Source organism: Plecotus auritus, assembly GCF_963455305.1.
Source record: "Plecotus auritus genome assembly, chromosome: 11".
Taxonomy (NCBI): Eukaryota; Metazoa; Chordata; class Mammalia; order Chiroptera; family Vespertilionidae; genus Plecotus; species Plecotus auritus.
In genome coordinates this window covers 31,003,207-31,021,818 of record NC_137777.1, presented here as the reverse complement: position 1 = coordinate 31,021,818, position 18,612 = coordinate 31,003,207, and the positions used below count along the sequence as shown (strand labels likewise).

Sequence of the window (18,612 nt, the reverse complement as noted above, 5' to 3'; positions counted from 1 at the left end):
ATTACCTAAAATGAGAATAATCCTATAAGGAGATGATGTGAGCCAGTTTTGCACTCCTGGTGTAAAGTGAGCTGATTTAGGTTTAGATGTGCTTGCATTTCTCGTGTTCTTCAGCTCAAACAGCCCGGCGAACATACATTTCTCAGTTCCCCTTTTTGTACCTTCAGTGGAAATATATGATGACGACATTTTCTTCCTTCGATGGTGTGTGTGTGTGTGTGTGTGTGTGTGTGTCTAGACAGAGAGGAACCGCTAGGTAAGAGACTGAGCTGCTGGGATCCCAGCCTGAGCCAGTAACCCACAAGGGTTCTGGTGAAATTCAAGGTATGTAGTACCAGGTGAAAGTTCCAGGCACAGAGAAGATATTAAAAATGATGTTTCCTGCCCCCACCGGTGTGGCTCAGTGGTTGAGCTTCGACCCAGGAACCAAGAGGTTGCTGGTTTGATTCCCAGTCAGGGCACATGCCTGGGTTGTGGGCTGGATCCCCAGTAGGGGGCGTGCAGCAAGCAGCCAATCCTCTCTCATCTATGTTTCTTTCTCTCTCTCCCTCTCCCTTCCTCTCTCTCTAAAAATAAATAAAAACATATTTTTAAAAAATGATGTTTCCTGAGTTAAAGGGCAACCTGATCTTATCAGGGGTAAGTAAGCAGACTCCCAGTCTCGTGCCATGCAAGTCTCCCGCAGAGGCCTTTCAGAGCGCTACGTGAAGAGAAGGAGCCAGCCACCAGGTGTCTGCCATCAGCCTCTGCAAGTCCGAGAAGGGTCGGGGCTAAAAACACACGTGCGACCCAAGAGAGAAGTAAGGTATTACCGAACGTCTGACCCCAACAAGCAGGCCTGCCTCTGCCACTGCTGCTGTGAAATAGGAAGTGTCAACCCTCCCAACAGATGTACCCCCCAGCGCTCACAGCAAATTAGGAGAAGGCACCACTTCCTCCAGGTGGAGGTGACCCAGCTGTCGTGGCTGGTGGGCAAGCTGATCAGGGATGGATTTCAGTCCCTCATCAGAAACCCAGAAGACCATTGCAGACACACCCTATATGGGAGTGTCACCAGTGTGTATCTATTTTTCAAGGTATGCATGATTTTACACACACACACACACACACACACACACACACACACAGAGAAATACATATAAGCCGATGGAAAGTTTTCAGAATCCCAACATTTTGTAAAGCATTACTGCATCTGCTCCCCCTGCTCACCATTTTCTGCCACACACACACACACACACACACACACACACACACACACACACACCATGCTTATTATGGGGACAGGGTGTGGACAGAAGACAAAGTACAGAGTCCCATTTACTTTGCAAATAAGTATTTTTCCAGGGTACAAGGTCAAAAACGTTAAGTCAGACCAAAGTTTTCAGAAGCATTTAAGTTGAACTGAAGTCATTTAAGTTTAAATGGAAAGTCTGTGTTCCTATCCCCAAAATTAGTAAGTGGCATGAGCAGTCTCAGCCCTGCCTGCACTGCTGGGAGGAAGGCAAGAGAGGTCCCTCCCTCCCAAGGAACACAGCTTCGCTCACATATGTTTATTGAGAAGTGAGGTGCCAGTGACCAACTGGGGGTTCGCAGTACGGTTATGCGTGGAGCAGGAAATACCTAACAACGACAGCCTTTGGAGATATACATATATATATGATAGACTTATTTTATATGGAATACAACTGTGGAGAAAAAAGTCTTCATCATGTTTTCCATACCAAGACAGAGCTCATAAATAATACCTCTTGTAAGTGACTTTTGTTGCTGGTGATGACACAGAGGTCAATCATCCTTTCCCGTTCTTCTCGGAAGCTCAACCAGAAGCCCTGAGCTACTGTAGCCTCCCTTCCTAGGTACATGCACTTTGAAAGGTTCGCTCAGCACACAGAGGGCTGGTTCCACTGGAGACCTCGAGGGATGCTTTGGACAAATAACAGAATGTCTGCGGATGGCCTTGCTCTGCAAGTCTTGCTTTAGTGTTCTGTGCTCATCCCAATGAGTATCGCTCTTCTGAGAAACTGGCAACCTTGCCTAGTGAGTTACTTCTTATTTTAATGAGAAGAAAGCCACACTTGAGTCAGATGACGGAGGGACTGAAAGAATGAAAGGAACCTAACTGAGGGGACTCAATGGGAGCCCTCAAGCAAAGCTAACATCGACCCCAGGAAACTCCAGCTTAAGTGAGAAACTGGAACTGAAAACTCAACCTGCCTTAGAACTGGCTGTTGGGAAAGATTTGTCACCTAGGCAAGCCACGAGTGAATTAAACAAGAAACCTGCCAACAGGCAGGAAAGAATAAAAATCTGGTTTTCTTGTTGCTTTACCTGTCCTATTAGGCATTGTTTATTTCATTTTCCAGATTGTATTTCCTTCCTAAACTTGGGAAATGTAGAATTCAAATAATTAATTACTTTTAAAAGCCCTAGGAAGGCTATGATATAATGATAGTGATATTAATAAATGGGAACGGAATGAATGAATAGCAATTGGGTGAAACCTAGAGTCTCTCTGAAGGCTTCTTAATAACAGGGAGCCCCTGAGCCCAATCGCAAACTGACTTAGGCCATTTAATGACAACAGAAAATTAAAATATAAAGAAAATTTGTACTCCAAATACAACAGCATTTGTTCTATAGCACTTGAGAGTTTTTATAGAAGCACTATCCTATCTATTAATATTCATTGATATTCATACTTCATCCTTACACTCTTAAAATTTCTTCTTATTGATTTTTAGAGAGAGAATAAGGGAGAAGAAGAGAGAGAAACATTGATACGAGAGAATCACATCTATCAACTGCCTCCTGCACGCCCCCTCCCGGGGATTGGCCTGCAACCCAGGCATATGCCTTCATCCGGAATGGAAGGGAGAGGAAGAGAGAGAAACATTGATACGAGAGAATCACATCTATCAACTGCCTCCTGCGCGCCCCCTCCCGGGGATCGGCCTGCAACCCAGGCATATGCCTTCACCCGGAATGGAACCTGCAACCTTTTGGTGCATGGACGATGCTCAACCAACTGAGTTACACTGGTTAGGGCATCCCTACAGTCTTTAATCCATAATTTGGATGGAGGAAGGGATGGAAGAGAGAACTCATTCCTTGTGGTGTCTGGGGGTCCAAATCTCTAAGAAATTTTGTTTTACCTTTCTTGGGTTATTATGCCATTTATTCCTCTTTTCTAAACAAAACGATAAAGTCTATTACTTTGATGATGATGATGGTGATGATGATAGTTACCATGCACTGGCTGATTACTTTGCCCAGGCACCTTGCTGGGCATTTATAATCCTTAAAGCAAGCCTATGAGGTAGCCAATATTAATAATAAAGGTGAGGAAATTGAGTTTTGGAGAAGTTAAAATTTTTCCTACCATTTATGCCTTTAACAATTCATCCATACTGGCTTTTTCTCTTATAAAGAGGAACAAACAGTAGAGTGCTCACAAGTTGATGGCAGGAAAAAGGAAGGGAAAGAGAAATAAGAAAAGTAGATAATTTAAAATGTGGCCAAGTTAAAGTCTGCAGTCTGTCATTACTTCATAGCTCAAAGTTGAGGGCAGAGTTTGGCACATACGAACTTAGGACTGGTGAGGTTTCTGTGTCTGGTCAAAACTTAATCAAGCCAGGTTTCTGTGTCTGGTCAAAACTTAATCAAGCCAACAGCGTGTAAGGACCCCACAGTGCCTCAGGGGGACACGATTTCCATAGAGACAGCTTCACTGAATAATCATATTTCAAACAGTAAGTTTCATGAAATAGATTCACCTTCTTTAGCAGAAAAGGAAGAAAAATTTGTCAACTAATTTCTACAGACTTTCTCTTGTAAAAACTTACTGGACCACTACACACCCATTGTAATGGCTATTATAAAAACAAACAAAACAGAAAATAACAAGTGTTGGTGAGAATGTGGAGAAATAGAAAACCCTTGTGCACTGTTGGTGGGAATGTAAAATGGTGCAACCAGTATGGAAAACAAAGTGGGTGTTCCTAAAAAAATTAAGCATAGGTTTATCATATGGTCCATCAATTCCACTTCTCGGTATTTACCCAAAAGAACTGAAAGCAGACACTTATATGATATCTAACAGATTTTTGTACACACCTGTTCACAGAAGCATTATTCACAACAGCCAAAGGTGGAAACAACCCAAGTGTCCATCCATGGGTGATTAGATAAACAAAATGTGCTGTATACATACTACGAAATACTATTTGGCCATAAAAAGAAATGAAATTAAAAAAAAAATCTTTTTGTTTTGTTCTGTTAATCCTCACCTGAGGATGTTTTCCTATTGATTTTTAGAGAGAGTCAAAGGGAGGGAGAGAGACAGAGACAAAGAAACATTGATGAGACATATCAAGTGGCTGCGTTGTGTCAGTGCCTCAACTGCCCGAGGATTGAGCCTGCAACCAAGGTATATGCCCTTGACCGGAATTGAACCCGGAGCCCTTCAATCCACGGGCCATCGCTCTATCTATTGAGCCAAACCAGCTAGGGCATATGAAATGAAATTTTGGCACATGCTACAACATGCATAAAACTTGAGGACATTATACCGAATGAAGTAAGCAAGTCACAAAAGGACAAATACTGTATAATTCCACCCTTATGCGATACGTAGCGCAGTTAAATTCATAGAGACAGAAAGTAGAACGCTGGTTGCAAAGGCGTGGCGGGAGGGAGAATGGGGAGTTGTTTCATGGGTAAAGAATTTCAGTTTGCAAGAGGAAGAGTTCTGGAGGTGGATGGTGCTGATGATTGCATAAAAATGTGAATATTCTTAATGCTACTGAGCATGCCCTTAAAAGTGGTTGAAATGGTAAATTTTACGTTATGTATATTACCACAGTTAAAAAACATAACTACCCTGGAAGCTCCCAGCTGTAGGAGAGCGGGAGCAGAACCCGGCAAAGGCTGCTTGCTGCAGGGAGACTGGCCGGCGCTCGTCTCCCACACCTGTGTGGCTTGTGACCAAAGCAAGGGTTTGGCAGCTGGTGGTGGCTTGCTGGATGGAATTGGGGATACACACAGGAGCAGGACCAGATCATCAAGGAATGGTCAAAGTTCCTCCCATATCACTTCTTCCCTGGTAAACTGCTCCCCAATCCAACCTCAAATAAACTGGCCATGATGTGAATACATAATTAGGATTAGCAGGAACTAGAGAGATTATCAGTGACACTTCAAAAGATAGTTGTGACTATAGATCAGAGACTTCAGAATGAGTTGACATGGGTTTATATAACATGGGGGCAAGTTTCTTCCAGAATTTCAAGTTTTTCACTCTGCAAACTGGAGATAATAATAGTATCAACCTGGTAAGAGCCTGATGAGGTTGAAAAGAGAATACAAGAATGCTCAATGCCGCTGAACTGTACACTGAAAAATGATTAAAATGGTAAATTTTATGCCATGTATATATGACCATAATTTAAAAAAATGCAAAAATAAATGTATCCAATTGACTCTTTCAACCCCCGGGAGCCTGGACAGTGAAAACCAAATAGGAGGGAGAGAGATAAGAGTAGGGTTGCCAGGTAAAATACAAGGAAACACTTCTTCTAAAAACTTATTTGTAGTATATCCAAAATTCAAATATAGCCGGGTGCCCTGAATTTCTACTTGCTCAATTTGGCAACACCAGTAAGAGGCAACCGCAACTGTGAGAGATGATGGGTGGGAGGCAGGAGATCTATTTTGGAAGAAGGAAAGCAACAGTTTGCTTATAAGCTGTGGGGCAGGGGGCGAAAACAAGAAACCGGTTCCATGAAAGTAATAATAGAAATAAGTTGTTTCCAGAGTGTGGCTGGGAAGGACCGAAAGGACAGGGAGCAGGAGACCGAAGGAGGCGGATGGGGAGGAGCCACCAGGCCTAGACGGCAGCTGTGGAGACACAGAAAAGGATTCAAGGAACTGGGAGTGCGGAGGAGTTCAGAACAGGGAAGGGAAACGAGGCCGAGTTTGGCTTCTACCTAAACCACTGTAACACTAAGAATGAGCCAGCCAAGTTCTCCAAGGCCCTCCTTGAGCGAAACCCAATGGCAGTTTCTGCGTCTGAACAGGCCCCACCTCTTCCTTCAGGTGCTATCTCCCAGGACCATGCTCCGGTGTCCCCAGTCCGGCCTTTGTCCTTGTCTCTCTCTGCCCACTCCCCAGGGTCCTGTCCTGGGCTGTCCTCTGCCTCCTTCACACATTCTCTGGTACCTCATCAAACCCCCACTGCAGTGACTGTCCACAGAGCCAGCCTCCCAGAATTCTCTTCATTTCACATTCCTCTTTCCAGCCCAGGTCCCTGTATTATAACACCTCACCACCTAGGACAGCTCCATCTGGGTGTCCACGACACCTCCAACCCAGCACAATAAAATTGATTTCATCAGCTAACACCTCCCCCCTCTGCAATAAACCTGATGCTCCTGATGTCAATCATTCCTTTACTCGATCCAAATACCTAGCAGGCGTCTTTCTTCACTTTCTGTTTCTGCACATGTGCAATGGGGAGCGCTAACTTTCCCTGACCTCTTCTCTCTCCCCGGGACCCCTGGACTCTCACCGTCTCCCTTGTTGTCACGTTTGTACACTGTGGCCAGGGCAATCTTCACAGCACGGACCTCATCATATCACATTCCTGCTTAGATGTTCAATTGCTCCCCATTATTCTTAGGAATAAGGAACAAACTCCCACCACCATTCACGGCTCGGGCCACACACCTGCTGCATGGGCAGCACTGGGAATCCACCTGCGTGAGAGATTTAATTCTCTCCAGACTCCTTGTGAACCCTAACAGATCTGGGTCTTATACACCAAGGTTCTCTTGGGCTTTGGGATAGGTGGTGGGGGTGGGGCGACAGGACTGGACTGGGTACCGAGAAATCTAGCTCTGAATGGAACAATTTTAGAATGAGTCCTATCTGTTTCAGGTGCATCCTATAAAGATGAGCTCTAGACTGGAACACAGACCCTCCCATTCCCTTTCCATCCCACCCTTCCCAGTCTCAGGTTTTAACAACAGAACAACGGGGCGGGGGTGGGGGGGGGGATAAAACCACACACAAACAGCAACAAAACGAAATCATAGGGGCAGAAAAGCAGAGTGCCCTGAGGTTCGTCAATAGTCAAAACCCACCAGCTTCTACAACGAGCACCTGGGTGTGTGTGAGTGGGCTGGGGAGGCACTAATGCATATCACAGTCAATACAAACTGCACCCACTGACTGCGCCAAGGTGAAATAAAGCTAAGAGAGTAAAACTATAACTCTTGTGAGACTATATGCTCAGTCTACCCATTTTGTGTTTTTTGCAAATGCATTTTTCCCATTATACAAGACAGTGACTGCTCCTTCTACACAACTTAAGCTAACAATAGTTCCAGTTTCCTGATGTCCATGCCTACCTCTCTGTATCTCCCTTCCCATTCTTCCTACACATCCCCATTTACACGCCCCTTGTACCCCTTTTCTGTGTCCTAGGCACCCTGTTCCTTCAAGACTCATCCAACTCATTTCCAGGTTTGCAGGACTAACCTGGCTCTTAAGGTCACCTCCTCCAGGAAGCCAACTCTCTTGCTGCTACCACCCCCCCCGCCCTAGGTTCCATCTTGCTCCACACGCTCTGAAAACGGCCTGCAATACCCATCCCAGGCAGCCCTTGCCTGTTACTTATCGGTCTCTCACACTAAGCCACATGCTCCTTGAGGCAGACCCGTATCTCGCTCATCCCACTCTGGGCACATGCCTGGCTGTGCTCAGTTCATATTTGTGGGCAAAAAAGAGGCAGGTATGTCAAGAGGGTGAGGGGAGCCCAGGGAAAGCAAGCCAAGTGCTAAAGATTGATCGGAAGTTAACACTCTGCTGCTCCTTCAAAGTGCTTTCCTTTCCACTTTTAAATTGTGGGCGCCGGTAAAGAACTCTCCCCGATCCTGAAGGACTTCAGCTTAATTATAGCCTTTAAGGCTTCCATGATGAGTACCTCAAGAGGAAACTGTTTTGGGACGTACACTAGTGCTGACAAGAAATTGCCATCCCTACCCAAAATCATATCCAGGTAAGAGGCAGCACTGGCACACAGACCAAGGTGCACCATCCCCCTTTCCATTCACTGAAAGCTTGTCATTGGTGCCAGAAAGTTTTCCAGTCAAGATCGGGACAAGAATAACTTCTGCCTTATTTGCTATTTTAAACAACCAGTCATGGTTCCTCTGCTTATGCTAAACATTCCCCACCACTACGAGAGAGAGAGAGAGAGAGAGAGAGAGAGAGAGAGAGAGAGAGAGAGAGAGAGAGAGAGAGAGATCCTATTTTATACTGTTTTTAAATGGCAGTTTCCTATTCCTTCACCTTTTCACAAGGAAACTGCATATGATCCAGTCTTGCAATTCTGACAGTAACTGTCGTTTCATTTGTCCATTTTGTCCATTTTCATGACCAAAGTTAGAAGCCTCAGACTAAACTCATTCTTTGAAATATATAAATAGAACGCTTACATGCCTGATATCTGGATACTACACTCATGTGATACATTTTATATTCCTTTACCTAGAGGAATGTCAAAAATCTCATTTCAATGCCTTCTGAATACACTCAAGATCATTAACTACAACTTGTGGGTGATGATCCACATAGATATTCTAAGTGAGAGGAACGTTTTCTAGTCATACAAGGGAACTATGGGAGACCCAATCTGTGCCTCTCATTTCACAGATGAGGACACGCCTTTCCCAGGCAGAAGCAAGTTTCCCGACTCTCAGCTCAATGCTTCCTCCACCACTAACATCACCCATAGCTCCATACAAGTGAAGTGATAGTTCTCATCCTATAGAAAGAGAAAACCACCATGTCTATATTTCATATTGAGAATGGCTCTCAAACAAGGGCTCTTAAATGATGCCCACTGGGGTCATCACATCCTGATGGCTGTGTGGCCCCTTCCGCCAGAGCGGTGTCTGGCTCAGATGATTTGATGGAATTAACTCTCTCTTAAGTGCTGTCCATCTCCCCTTGAGGAGGTTCTTGCGCTTGAAAGAATTGGGTACGTGGGGCCTCAATATAGATTCAGGTCTGAGGATTCCCATTTTAAGGGGTGAGATTAAACAAGAAGTGGGAGGGGATCTGGCCTGGCTCTCCTAGGTGAAAAGCTAGCCAAGTCTGTCCCCTGAGGCTTCCACGTGCCACTGAATCTGATTCAACATCTCAATGTGATTCTTCCCCCAGTTTAAGTAAATTAAACGTGATGACACTGTCAATCAAGGGTTAATATTAATATGGGTTTTTTAAATAAAGTTGTTGCCTTATTATTGCAGAGGAGCACAGTAGAGGATAGCCTTGAGCTGCAAATGAGCATGTCACTTATTTTTTGGGTTCTTTACAAATAAACAAGATAAGGAGACCCACATCGGATGGTATTGGAAAGTACTCTAGAAACATCCTCAGAACACCTCTCCCCCCCAGACATTTCAGACCTGGTTTACCACCAACAGACTGGTGGGTCCCAACCTAGAGTTAGCACAAGGAATTCCTAATCTATATATTGTTTTCTCAGTTAGTAGATACTACTAGTATAATGAGGGAGTACTCAAAACACGCTGATGTCCAAGTCAAAGGCCTTCCTACTCCAAAAGGCTGAGAATCACATAGAGATAGACTGAGGTTTCCCTACCTTCCTCCTTTTACCAATTTCCAACTTAAATGTGGCTTTAAATGTAACACTAGGGGACAAAATGTACCTTGAGCACAATCACTATGTGATATGTCTTGGCAATGGAGACTTTTCTGGGGAAAAAAGCTGAAGATACCATTAATTCTGATAAGCAAAATACATAAAGGGGGAAAGCACATAGTGTCAGATGCAAAATGATCGTAGGAACAACTCTGATCAGGGAATGACTGTGGGGTACAGAGGAGAGAACCAGTTACCTAAAATCAAAAGACCCAGGATCAAGTCCAGCAATCCCTCCTATCAGTTCCATAACTTTGGACAAGTCCAAGCTCACCTCCTCCATTGTAATATGTATTAATAACAATATAAATGCTTTCAAGGTTGTGGGCTCAAATTAGATGTTGGAAGTAGAAGTGTTTTATCAACTAGAAGGAGTTAAAGAAATGTTACCTGTTTCCATGATTGTAACAGCAACTTTGGTGTTTCAGTTTTTACTGCAGTTTTACTCATATGTAATTGTCCATTTCATTTTTGGTAATTTTTTGCACTTAAGGGAAGTTGTCACCAAAGAGCAAGAAATGCTTTGATTCACTTGGCCTGAACTACAAGATGTCTTATCTGACCTCCATATTGCAACTGTAAATTTCCCATTCCTCTTTTCTCTCAGTTTTATAAGTCTACGATTTCATTTCAGCTTCTGCTGAAGGAAATTCCCACAGATTTCAACCCCTTCTCTTTCCAAGTTCATTTCTTCTCTTAGATGAGGCAAAAACTGGAAGGGAATTATGCAAAGACTCTCTGCTCTGAAAGTATCAGAGTTCCTTTGCAAAGGGGTAACTTTCCTATTTCAGCACAAAAAGCTCAACCTGGCTTCATTTAATACAAGAATGAGAAGCAATGGGCAAAGCTGCTGTAGTTGGAATTTCCTGATCTCCATTCAATTGAGAGGAAGGTGAGTGGGCTGATGAGTTGGAGAGTCTGGATTATAGCTGGGCTCAGTAGAGCCTTTCAGAACATAGCCTGAGATAGGAAGTGATGAAGTCAGTTCTCACATGAACTGAAAGGCGACCATGTGCACTGACCCCACTTCCTGTCTCGATTGCCATACGGGGGATGGTAAGGGGAAAGTAGAGCATGGGGAAGTAGGGCATGGGTACAGGGAGGAAGAGGCCAGATGGGAGACTGTGGGAAAAGTCCCAACGCTGCTCCTTACCCTTACCCTTGCTCCCTTATTCTTCTGGCCCTGGTGCTGGGATTAAGTAAACTGGTTTGTTTCTACTCTGTATCTCCCATTGTGAAAAACTGCTGAATTGAACTATATCCTTTGCGAACACTCAATTTCTCAATTCTTTGATGAGACTGACAATGCTAATGGAAGAAAAGTATAAACATATTATAGAGCCTACTAATTGTTTAGGCCTCAAATACCAAATGGACTTATAGAATACTTCTGCTTTACCCTATTTCCACTCTAAACAGTACAGTGGAGAAAAGGTATAGGAAAGGCTGTATTTTCCGGTATCTAGGCACCAGGTGTCTTCTTATCACCTCGGGTGAGCTTTATTAATATTTATTATTTGCATGTTATTCACTATCGAAAAGTGACAAAGTTAACTAGCGCCAGATGATGGACAAGAAAAGGAGAAACAACTCAGAGATGACTTTCTTTGTATAGAGAGATCCTTTCAGAAAGGTACATGGAGAAAGAGGAGGGGTGTTGGGTTGTACCAGGCATAAAGGGAATTGCCCATATGTATCACAGTGGGACCAGTCACTGGGTGTGGTTAACAGAAATGGGATGTGTAAGGTATGTGCTTTCAGACTGAGGTCCAGGCCCCCTCCTCATGTTATCTATATTCCAATAAGAAAAGCAACAAGCTAATAAAACAGATGATAATTAAGGGTGAGGAACAGGTGGTCCTATGAGCTCCACCTTAAGAAAAGACTGGATGAGGTTTGTACCAGGAACAAAGATGAACTCAAAAGGAGGTGGTATTTGCTTGTAAAGGAAATGCATTTCATGCTGAACACACCTGCTTAGAGACTTCGTGGGTGCTGCTGACTGCAGACTCTCCTAATGACACCTAACACTCCATGCACTTAAACTAGATGTTTCACCAGTTCTACCCAGTCATCACTGCTAGGAAACCCGGAGGCAGATAAACAAGAGTTCATCCAGCATGAGCTGGACTCCATACACTGGCTTACATGGAGGTCAGTGGTAGTGGCCTTGATTGCTCCTTGCCCCCGCCTCCCCCGAAACCTGCAATTTGAAAGTCACGGTCAATGTCAATCTTTGTGATAATTTACTTTGCAAGCTACAAAGGCTTAGAAAACAACCTCCCCCTGCAAATATTTTCTAAGTTAGAAAAAGGTACCCTTTGTAATAACACTAGTAATTTATAAAGTTAAAGAACAGATACAGAGGCCTTGACCTAAAACTTTGACTATATCAAGATGTGTTTTGAGAAAAGCTACCCAAAATCAAACAAAATACCAATGTGACAAACTAAAGTCCTTCTCCGGGTATAGTACACACCCCAATTTGCATGATTTCTACCCTACAGAACTGTAGGCACAGATAGACCCTTGATCCAGGGCACACGGGAAGGGCTATAACCACTCAGGTCCTCAGGTCACATGTCCTAGGTTTCTACATCCTTTCTCAGCCCCTTTCCCTTTCTGAGGAGCAAGTGTGATAAACCTTTACTATACTCCCCAACTCTGTCATCCCATAGGGGAAGCCCAAGTCACCACCCCGGATAGAGGGCCTCGTTTAGCTGGGTCAAGTGTGACACAGGTTTATCAGACTTCTGCTTTCTCCATTTCCTGGCTCCCTATCTACACAGGATCTAGAGCTGCACCCATCCAAGTCCTTTCTCCTGTTACTGCAGAGCAATGGTTTTCAAACGGTGGTCCTGAGACCCTTGGAGTCCCATAAACCTCTGAGGGCCAGCTTAGAGAGTTTTAAGGGACTTAAATCCTTAGAGAGGATTAAGAAGTCAAGGCTGCTGGACCCCTTCCTCCAGTTCTACCACAGCAATTTTGCTTCTTTTCATTTTAGAAATTGAAGTTCCAGATGATATTTGAATCTCCTACTCAGATAAAGAACCCACTAAACTTCTCAAGTTCTGGTCAGTGAGATGAAGGCTGAGCAGAATGACTTCATCAGACACCTTTACTGTCACTCCCAAGGTGGGGACTGTCAACCCCGAGGTGTCCTCAGCTTCCACCAACAGGATCTTAAGTGCTGTGTCCATGCCAGCTTGTTTGATTTTTAAAAAAAATTTTATGATTGAAAGTATTACATAGGTCCTCCTTTTTCTCCCATTAAACTCTTCCACCCCTCTCCCATCTCCCCAACCCCTCACCACCCCATTGTCTGAGTCCATGGGTTATTCATATATGCATACAAGTTCATTGGTTGATCTCTTCTCACCCATCTTCCCCTGCCTTCCCTCTGAGGTTCAACAGTCTGTTTCATGCTTATATGTCTCTGGGTCTATCCAGCTCATTTGATTTGACCCTCGACAATATCTCCTTAAAGTGAGCATTCACATTCCCATTTGATAGATGAATAAACTAACCCAAAGAGAGAAAGCACTTCCTGAAAATGGCATGGCTATTGAGTGGCAGAGACAGGACACAAACTCCAGTCTTCAGATGTGGACTCCAGCTCTGCCACACACTCTATTGCAGAGTAGGAGTTGTTCCTGTCTTACTTAAATGTACTCATTCATTCCTTTGATTTCATCTCACAAGAAGGCCCTGTCTATTTCCCAACTAAAAAAAGGTCTGGAGGAAGAAATGGGAGTACGAAATGAAGACCATAGAGACTGCCCTTTCGTACAACTTCTAGAAATCTCTGTGGTACTTTGAGTGATATGGTACATGGCCTTCCCTACATGAACCAGCTGTGGCCAGTATTGAGAAACAAGCAAATTACTGAACATGACGAACGAACACAATGCAACCATTAAAAGTCAGTAGCTGGCATCATTCAAATGTGCACTTCCTTGGTATACCGGGGACATTGCTGGGTTTCTGGGTAACCTCCCTCTGCTCTCAAGTACACTTCAGGAACATGTGATTTCAACATAAACAAACTCGCAACTTCTAGGCTAGTTCTGGAAATATTATAAATAAATATTTCTCAGAATCCTAAAGGCACACCCAACAAGAAGAAGTGAACAGGAAAGGAATACTGTCCCTCTGTTTTCAAGAACACTTAGGACTTAAAGGTGACAGTACATCACATTAGTAACTTAGATACCACTTGTGCATCGCTTAGAAGGTGCTGCACGTACACTGCATGGAATTGCTTCCCCAAAATGCAGCCCAAAGTGGTCAGTTCAGCTGCATTGTTTCTATCATTTGTGCAGAAATAAATATAAGTATAAAGAGACTGATTTGTGTTAAAGAAGATGACTTCCAAAGTCAAAATGACACATACACACACACTCTGTGTAAAACACCCAGTACTGTCTCTAAGGAAGTGTACACATAACCACTGCTGGGAAACACTCAACGGAAATGCCTTCTCCTGAAACAGTTTCATCGTGAATCTGACACAGGCGAGGTCTCTGCAAATTCACACACATACTGGCTGCTTCATACTTCACCTGAGCAGAAAAGTCAATTAGCTTTGGAAGCTGCACTTTGCCCCCTTCATCACTCTTCAGGAAATCCAGCAGACTGCCTGTTGATAGAGGAAGAAAGAAAGTTAGTGTAGTTAAAACACAGAAGAAACCCCACACAAATATAATTCAAGTGATCACTGCTACAGGGGGGAACCCCACAAAATGCTTTTCCCCCTAGAACTTAAAGTGCCAACCTGAGGGCAGCCTTGGGCAAGCTACTTATCTGTCTAGGTCCCTGTGAAGTGGGCGTGTCCTAGTGGCTATATCAGAGTCCTTACGAGGATGGATTAAAGCATGTGCCATGGTGCTGGCAGGTCATGAGTGCTCAGTAAATGTTCTGCTACCTCATCCACAACACGAAACCAGGCTGCTTAGCCCTGAGATTGCTGAAAAGATTGAGTGAAATCACCCAGGGAAGGCACTGAGAACAGTGTTACATAGTCAGTGCTCAATAAAGGTTAGGCATTATTATCTGGAGAAACACATATTTACATTTGTGATTAATAAGACTATAAACTGATGACCTCAAATCGTATTTACTGAACTCCTACAAAGTTTATAATCCTGAGACTGGTTTCTGGGCTATAGCAACCTAAGCCATAGGGGCAAGGTCTTTTGTTGTTGTTTTTAAAAGAATGTCCTTTTTTTGGAAGGACTCTGAGCGACTAATATTCTGAAGTTTTACTATGTATTAAGAAAATATAATATGCATCTTTCTAACTTATTCATCTCTGATAGCACATTATAATCATTTTTCATGAGATGATGGTTAATTCTGGATTTTTGCTTTTGTGAGGTTGGTTGAACCCAGTCCCCTCTAACCTGTGACCTTTGACCTGATTTGAAATGTACATGTGCTCCAGGTAAGAAAGGGTCATGGTGGACACTTTTCTTCCTTCATTTCTTCTGAATTTTAAAGAATCGTTTGGCAGTTTATTATATCTATACTGAGTTGCAGGAAGAAGAGCGGTGATTCAAACCCTTTTATCTGACAGTGAGAGCCACAGGGGAAAACAACCTCTTAAGCCTCTCCTCCAGTGAGTCCATGATTACATGGGAGTTCAATCTTGACAAGTTTTAAATGTTCACATTTTAAAGTGACACCCTGAACATTTACATAATGCTACAGAGGAAAACAAACTATTTTTAGGAGTTTGAGAACTCATATTTTAAACATATAAAAATACAAATACTCTTACTTAAAATATGTATTTATCTGTCTGATAAATATTCATTGGGAGCCCACTAGGTATTGGGTACTGTTCTTGGGGCTAACATAAATATGGAGGCGAATGCAGGGAACACAGGAAGACTGCATTCCCGGCCAGTGAGGGTCAGGTGGTTTAACAGCACTGGGCTTTGGGCGCCTCACCCTTGGCCATGTATTCCGTGATGATGTAGATGGGCTCCTCCTTGGTGACCACGGCGTACAGCCTCACCAGCTTGTCGTGCTGGAGGGTCTTCATGAGGTTTGCTTCTTCCAGGAAAGCTTGCACAGACATCGTGCCTGGCTTCAGCGTTTTCACAGCCACTTTGGTGCTATTGTGATAGTAACCTAGGAAGGAAGAAGGGGCATGCTTTACCAAACTGAAAACCCAAAGCCTTCATGCAGAATCAAAAGAAAGTTTAGTTACAGATAGAAAAAACTTACGTAAAACTCTATAGTGTTAGCATTAGGGGCAGCTGAGTGAAGGGTACATGGGAATTAGTCTGTACCATCTTTACAAAATTACCTGAAGTTATTCCACAGTCAAAAGGTTTTTATAAAGCAATAGTTAAAAAAAGAAACACTTCTATACATACTCCATCATGGGGACTAAGATTTCCCTCTAATTAATAAAATGTTCTTTATCCAAGATTTAAACACACACACACACACACACACACACACACACACACACACACACTCGCCCTCACACAGACAACGGTCTAGAAGAAAATATACCAAAATATACCAAATACTGGCTATCTCCAATGGTGCACTTATGGGTGATTTTAATTTTGTTCACCCTACCTTTATTTAACAAGTATTCTATGGTGAATATGTCTTATTTTTATAATCAGAAAACAAGCTTTGCAGTTAAAAATTTTATTTATATATACTAATTTTAAAGTACAATATACTAGAGTCAAATAAGCTTTCCTCAAAGTTTTCAAAGAGAACTGGACTTGGGTGACTCTCCATGAACAAAGGGCTCTGGGCTGAATGTCTGGGAACCACTGTCTGCCACACCCCTATCCCCACCCAGGAGATGCAGCACTCTCCAGTGAAGAAATCTGTCTGACTTGGCTAACCTCAGCATTCCCCACACTTTCTTGACCACAGAACACTTTTTCATGTACTTTTTGTTGTTGTTGTTATTAATCCTCACCCAAGGATATTTTTTCCATTGATTTTTGAGAGAGTGGAAGGGAGAGGGAGAGACAGGGAGATAAACATCAATAGGAGAGAGACACATCGATTGGCTGACTCCTGAACGTGCCCTGTGGTTTGAGCCTGCGACCAAGGTACATGTCCTCTACCAGAATTGAACCTGAGACCCTTCAGTCCAAGGGCCAATGCTCTATCCATTGAGCCAAACCAGCTAGGGCCATGTTCATTATTATTTTTTTCTTTTTTACAAAATAAATTATGTTTCTATTTCCACATCTTCAAATGGGTAAGAGAAAGTATTACTTTACAGCTGTCAACCCTAATTAATAATTTTTCTTCTGGTCTTTAACACAGATTTCTCTGTTAAAACTTCCTTTTATATTCCACTTTGATTTGTACTTAGTAGCTTGTAATGCCCTACAGAAAAATGAAGAATGCATTATATAAAATAAAATAAGAACATATGGAAAAGGCTGTAATAGGAAGATGACAAAATATTGTCTTATGTCATTTTCAAAAGCCACAACCTACACAGAATAATAGAATCATGAAAATATAAATGGATTTTCGAATTGTAAGAAGCTCGGAAAATTCCTTGGCAAATGGAATGGGGAAACTGAGACAAATAGCTGAACAAACTGGCCTAGCAATTTACAGTCAAATAGAGAAGGTCACGTCTTTAGAGATAACATCTAGGCCTCAGTTGTATTTCAGAAAAGCAGCAAAACCAGGTGGGTGACATCAGGACCAACTGCAATGACTAATGACCCCCTGCCCTGACACTAACCAATCCGTGGAGACCAGACCCTGAAAGGGTGCACCTGGAAAAGCTGATGAATATTCTATTGAGAGCTCCGCTAAGACCTCCCCTAAACTCCCAGCCTTTAAAACAAATCCTCAAAAATGAAGGACCCAGAGTGAGCTCTCCCTCCCAGGAATATGCCCACGCATTTCCCTTCTCCCTCTTCTTCTCCAGCAGGCAAGCATCTCCTAAACTCTAAGGGTCTCCCAGAAGACTTGCAACCAGCAGAGCAATGGGCAGTAGTCCCAGGCTAACCCCCTGAATCTGCCTCCAAGGCCCCCCTTTCTCTGATTTCTCAGTGAGCCCTGCCCAGGCTCATTTCTTAACTATAACATTTTTAGAGAACCAAAGCCCCACCTAGGCCCTCTCCTGTTGCTTCTTCTATCCTAAGCTCTGCCTTGTTTCACCGCTCCCAACTTTTATAAACATTCTAATCACCTAGACCCGTGGTTGGCAAACTGCGGCTCGCGAGCCACATGTGGCTCTTTGGCCCCTTGAGTGTGGCTCTTCCACAAAATACACGGCCTGGGCGAGTCTATTTTGAAGAAGTGGCGTTAGAAGAAGTTTAAGTTTAAAAAAATTTGGCTCTCAAAAGAAATTTCAATCACTGTACTGTTGATATTTGGCTCTGTTGATTAATGAGTTTGCCGACCACTGTCCTATACTACCCTTTACCTCTTTGCACACAATATGCCACAATTGCCTAATCCTCACAGCTTCCAACTACACGGTAACATTTAGTCTAGTCCAGTGGTTGGCAAACTCATTAGTCAACAGAGCGGCAAACCGCGGCTCGTGAGCCGCGGTTTGCCGACTGACCTAGACTCACGTTGGGAAATCTTTCCTGCACCAAGTCAATGACCCATACGCTACTAGTGGGTCCGAGGCAGACACACTCTGGGCCATTCCCCTTTCCAATGACAGTGTGACTTTTCCTAGGTCTCTTAAGATCACATTTAAAGTAAATTCCACCAACAAAAGTCCTTTAATATTATATATGGCTCAAGAAGATTCCATTATAAATTTGTTTAAAAGTTATAAATAGGTCCTCAGTTACATGAATGTATCTCTGGCAAAGCATAGCAAGAAAATACACTCTCTTTGACACATGTAACGGACAAAGGGCTAG

General features: G+C 43.2%; 1 protein-coding gene across 2 annotated transcripts in view; it reads right to left on the bottom strand.

Annotated features, from left to right (window-relative positions):
- Window positions 1-18,612, bottom strand: part of LYN (LYN proto-oncogene, Src family tyrosine kinase) — a 102,587-nt gene that overhangs the window by 14,154 nt on the left and 69,821 nt on the right. For both annotated transcript variants that reach the window (XM_080646242.1, XM_080646243.1), the window contains exons 9-10: window positions 15,680-15,862; window positions 14,290-14,366 (exon numbers count right to left, since the gene is read on the bottom strand). In XM_080646242.1, coding sequence (XP_080502368.1) covers window positions 14,290-14,366; window positions 15,680-15,862 — 260 coding nt within the window. The remainder of the gene's footprint in view (window positions 1-14,289; window positions 14,367-15,679; window positions 15,863-18,612) is intronic.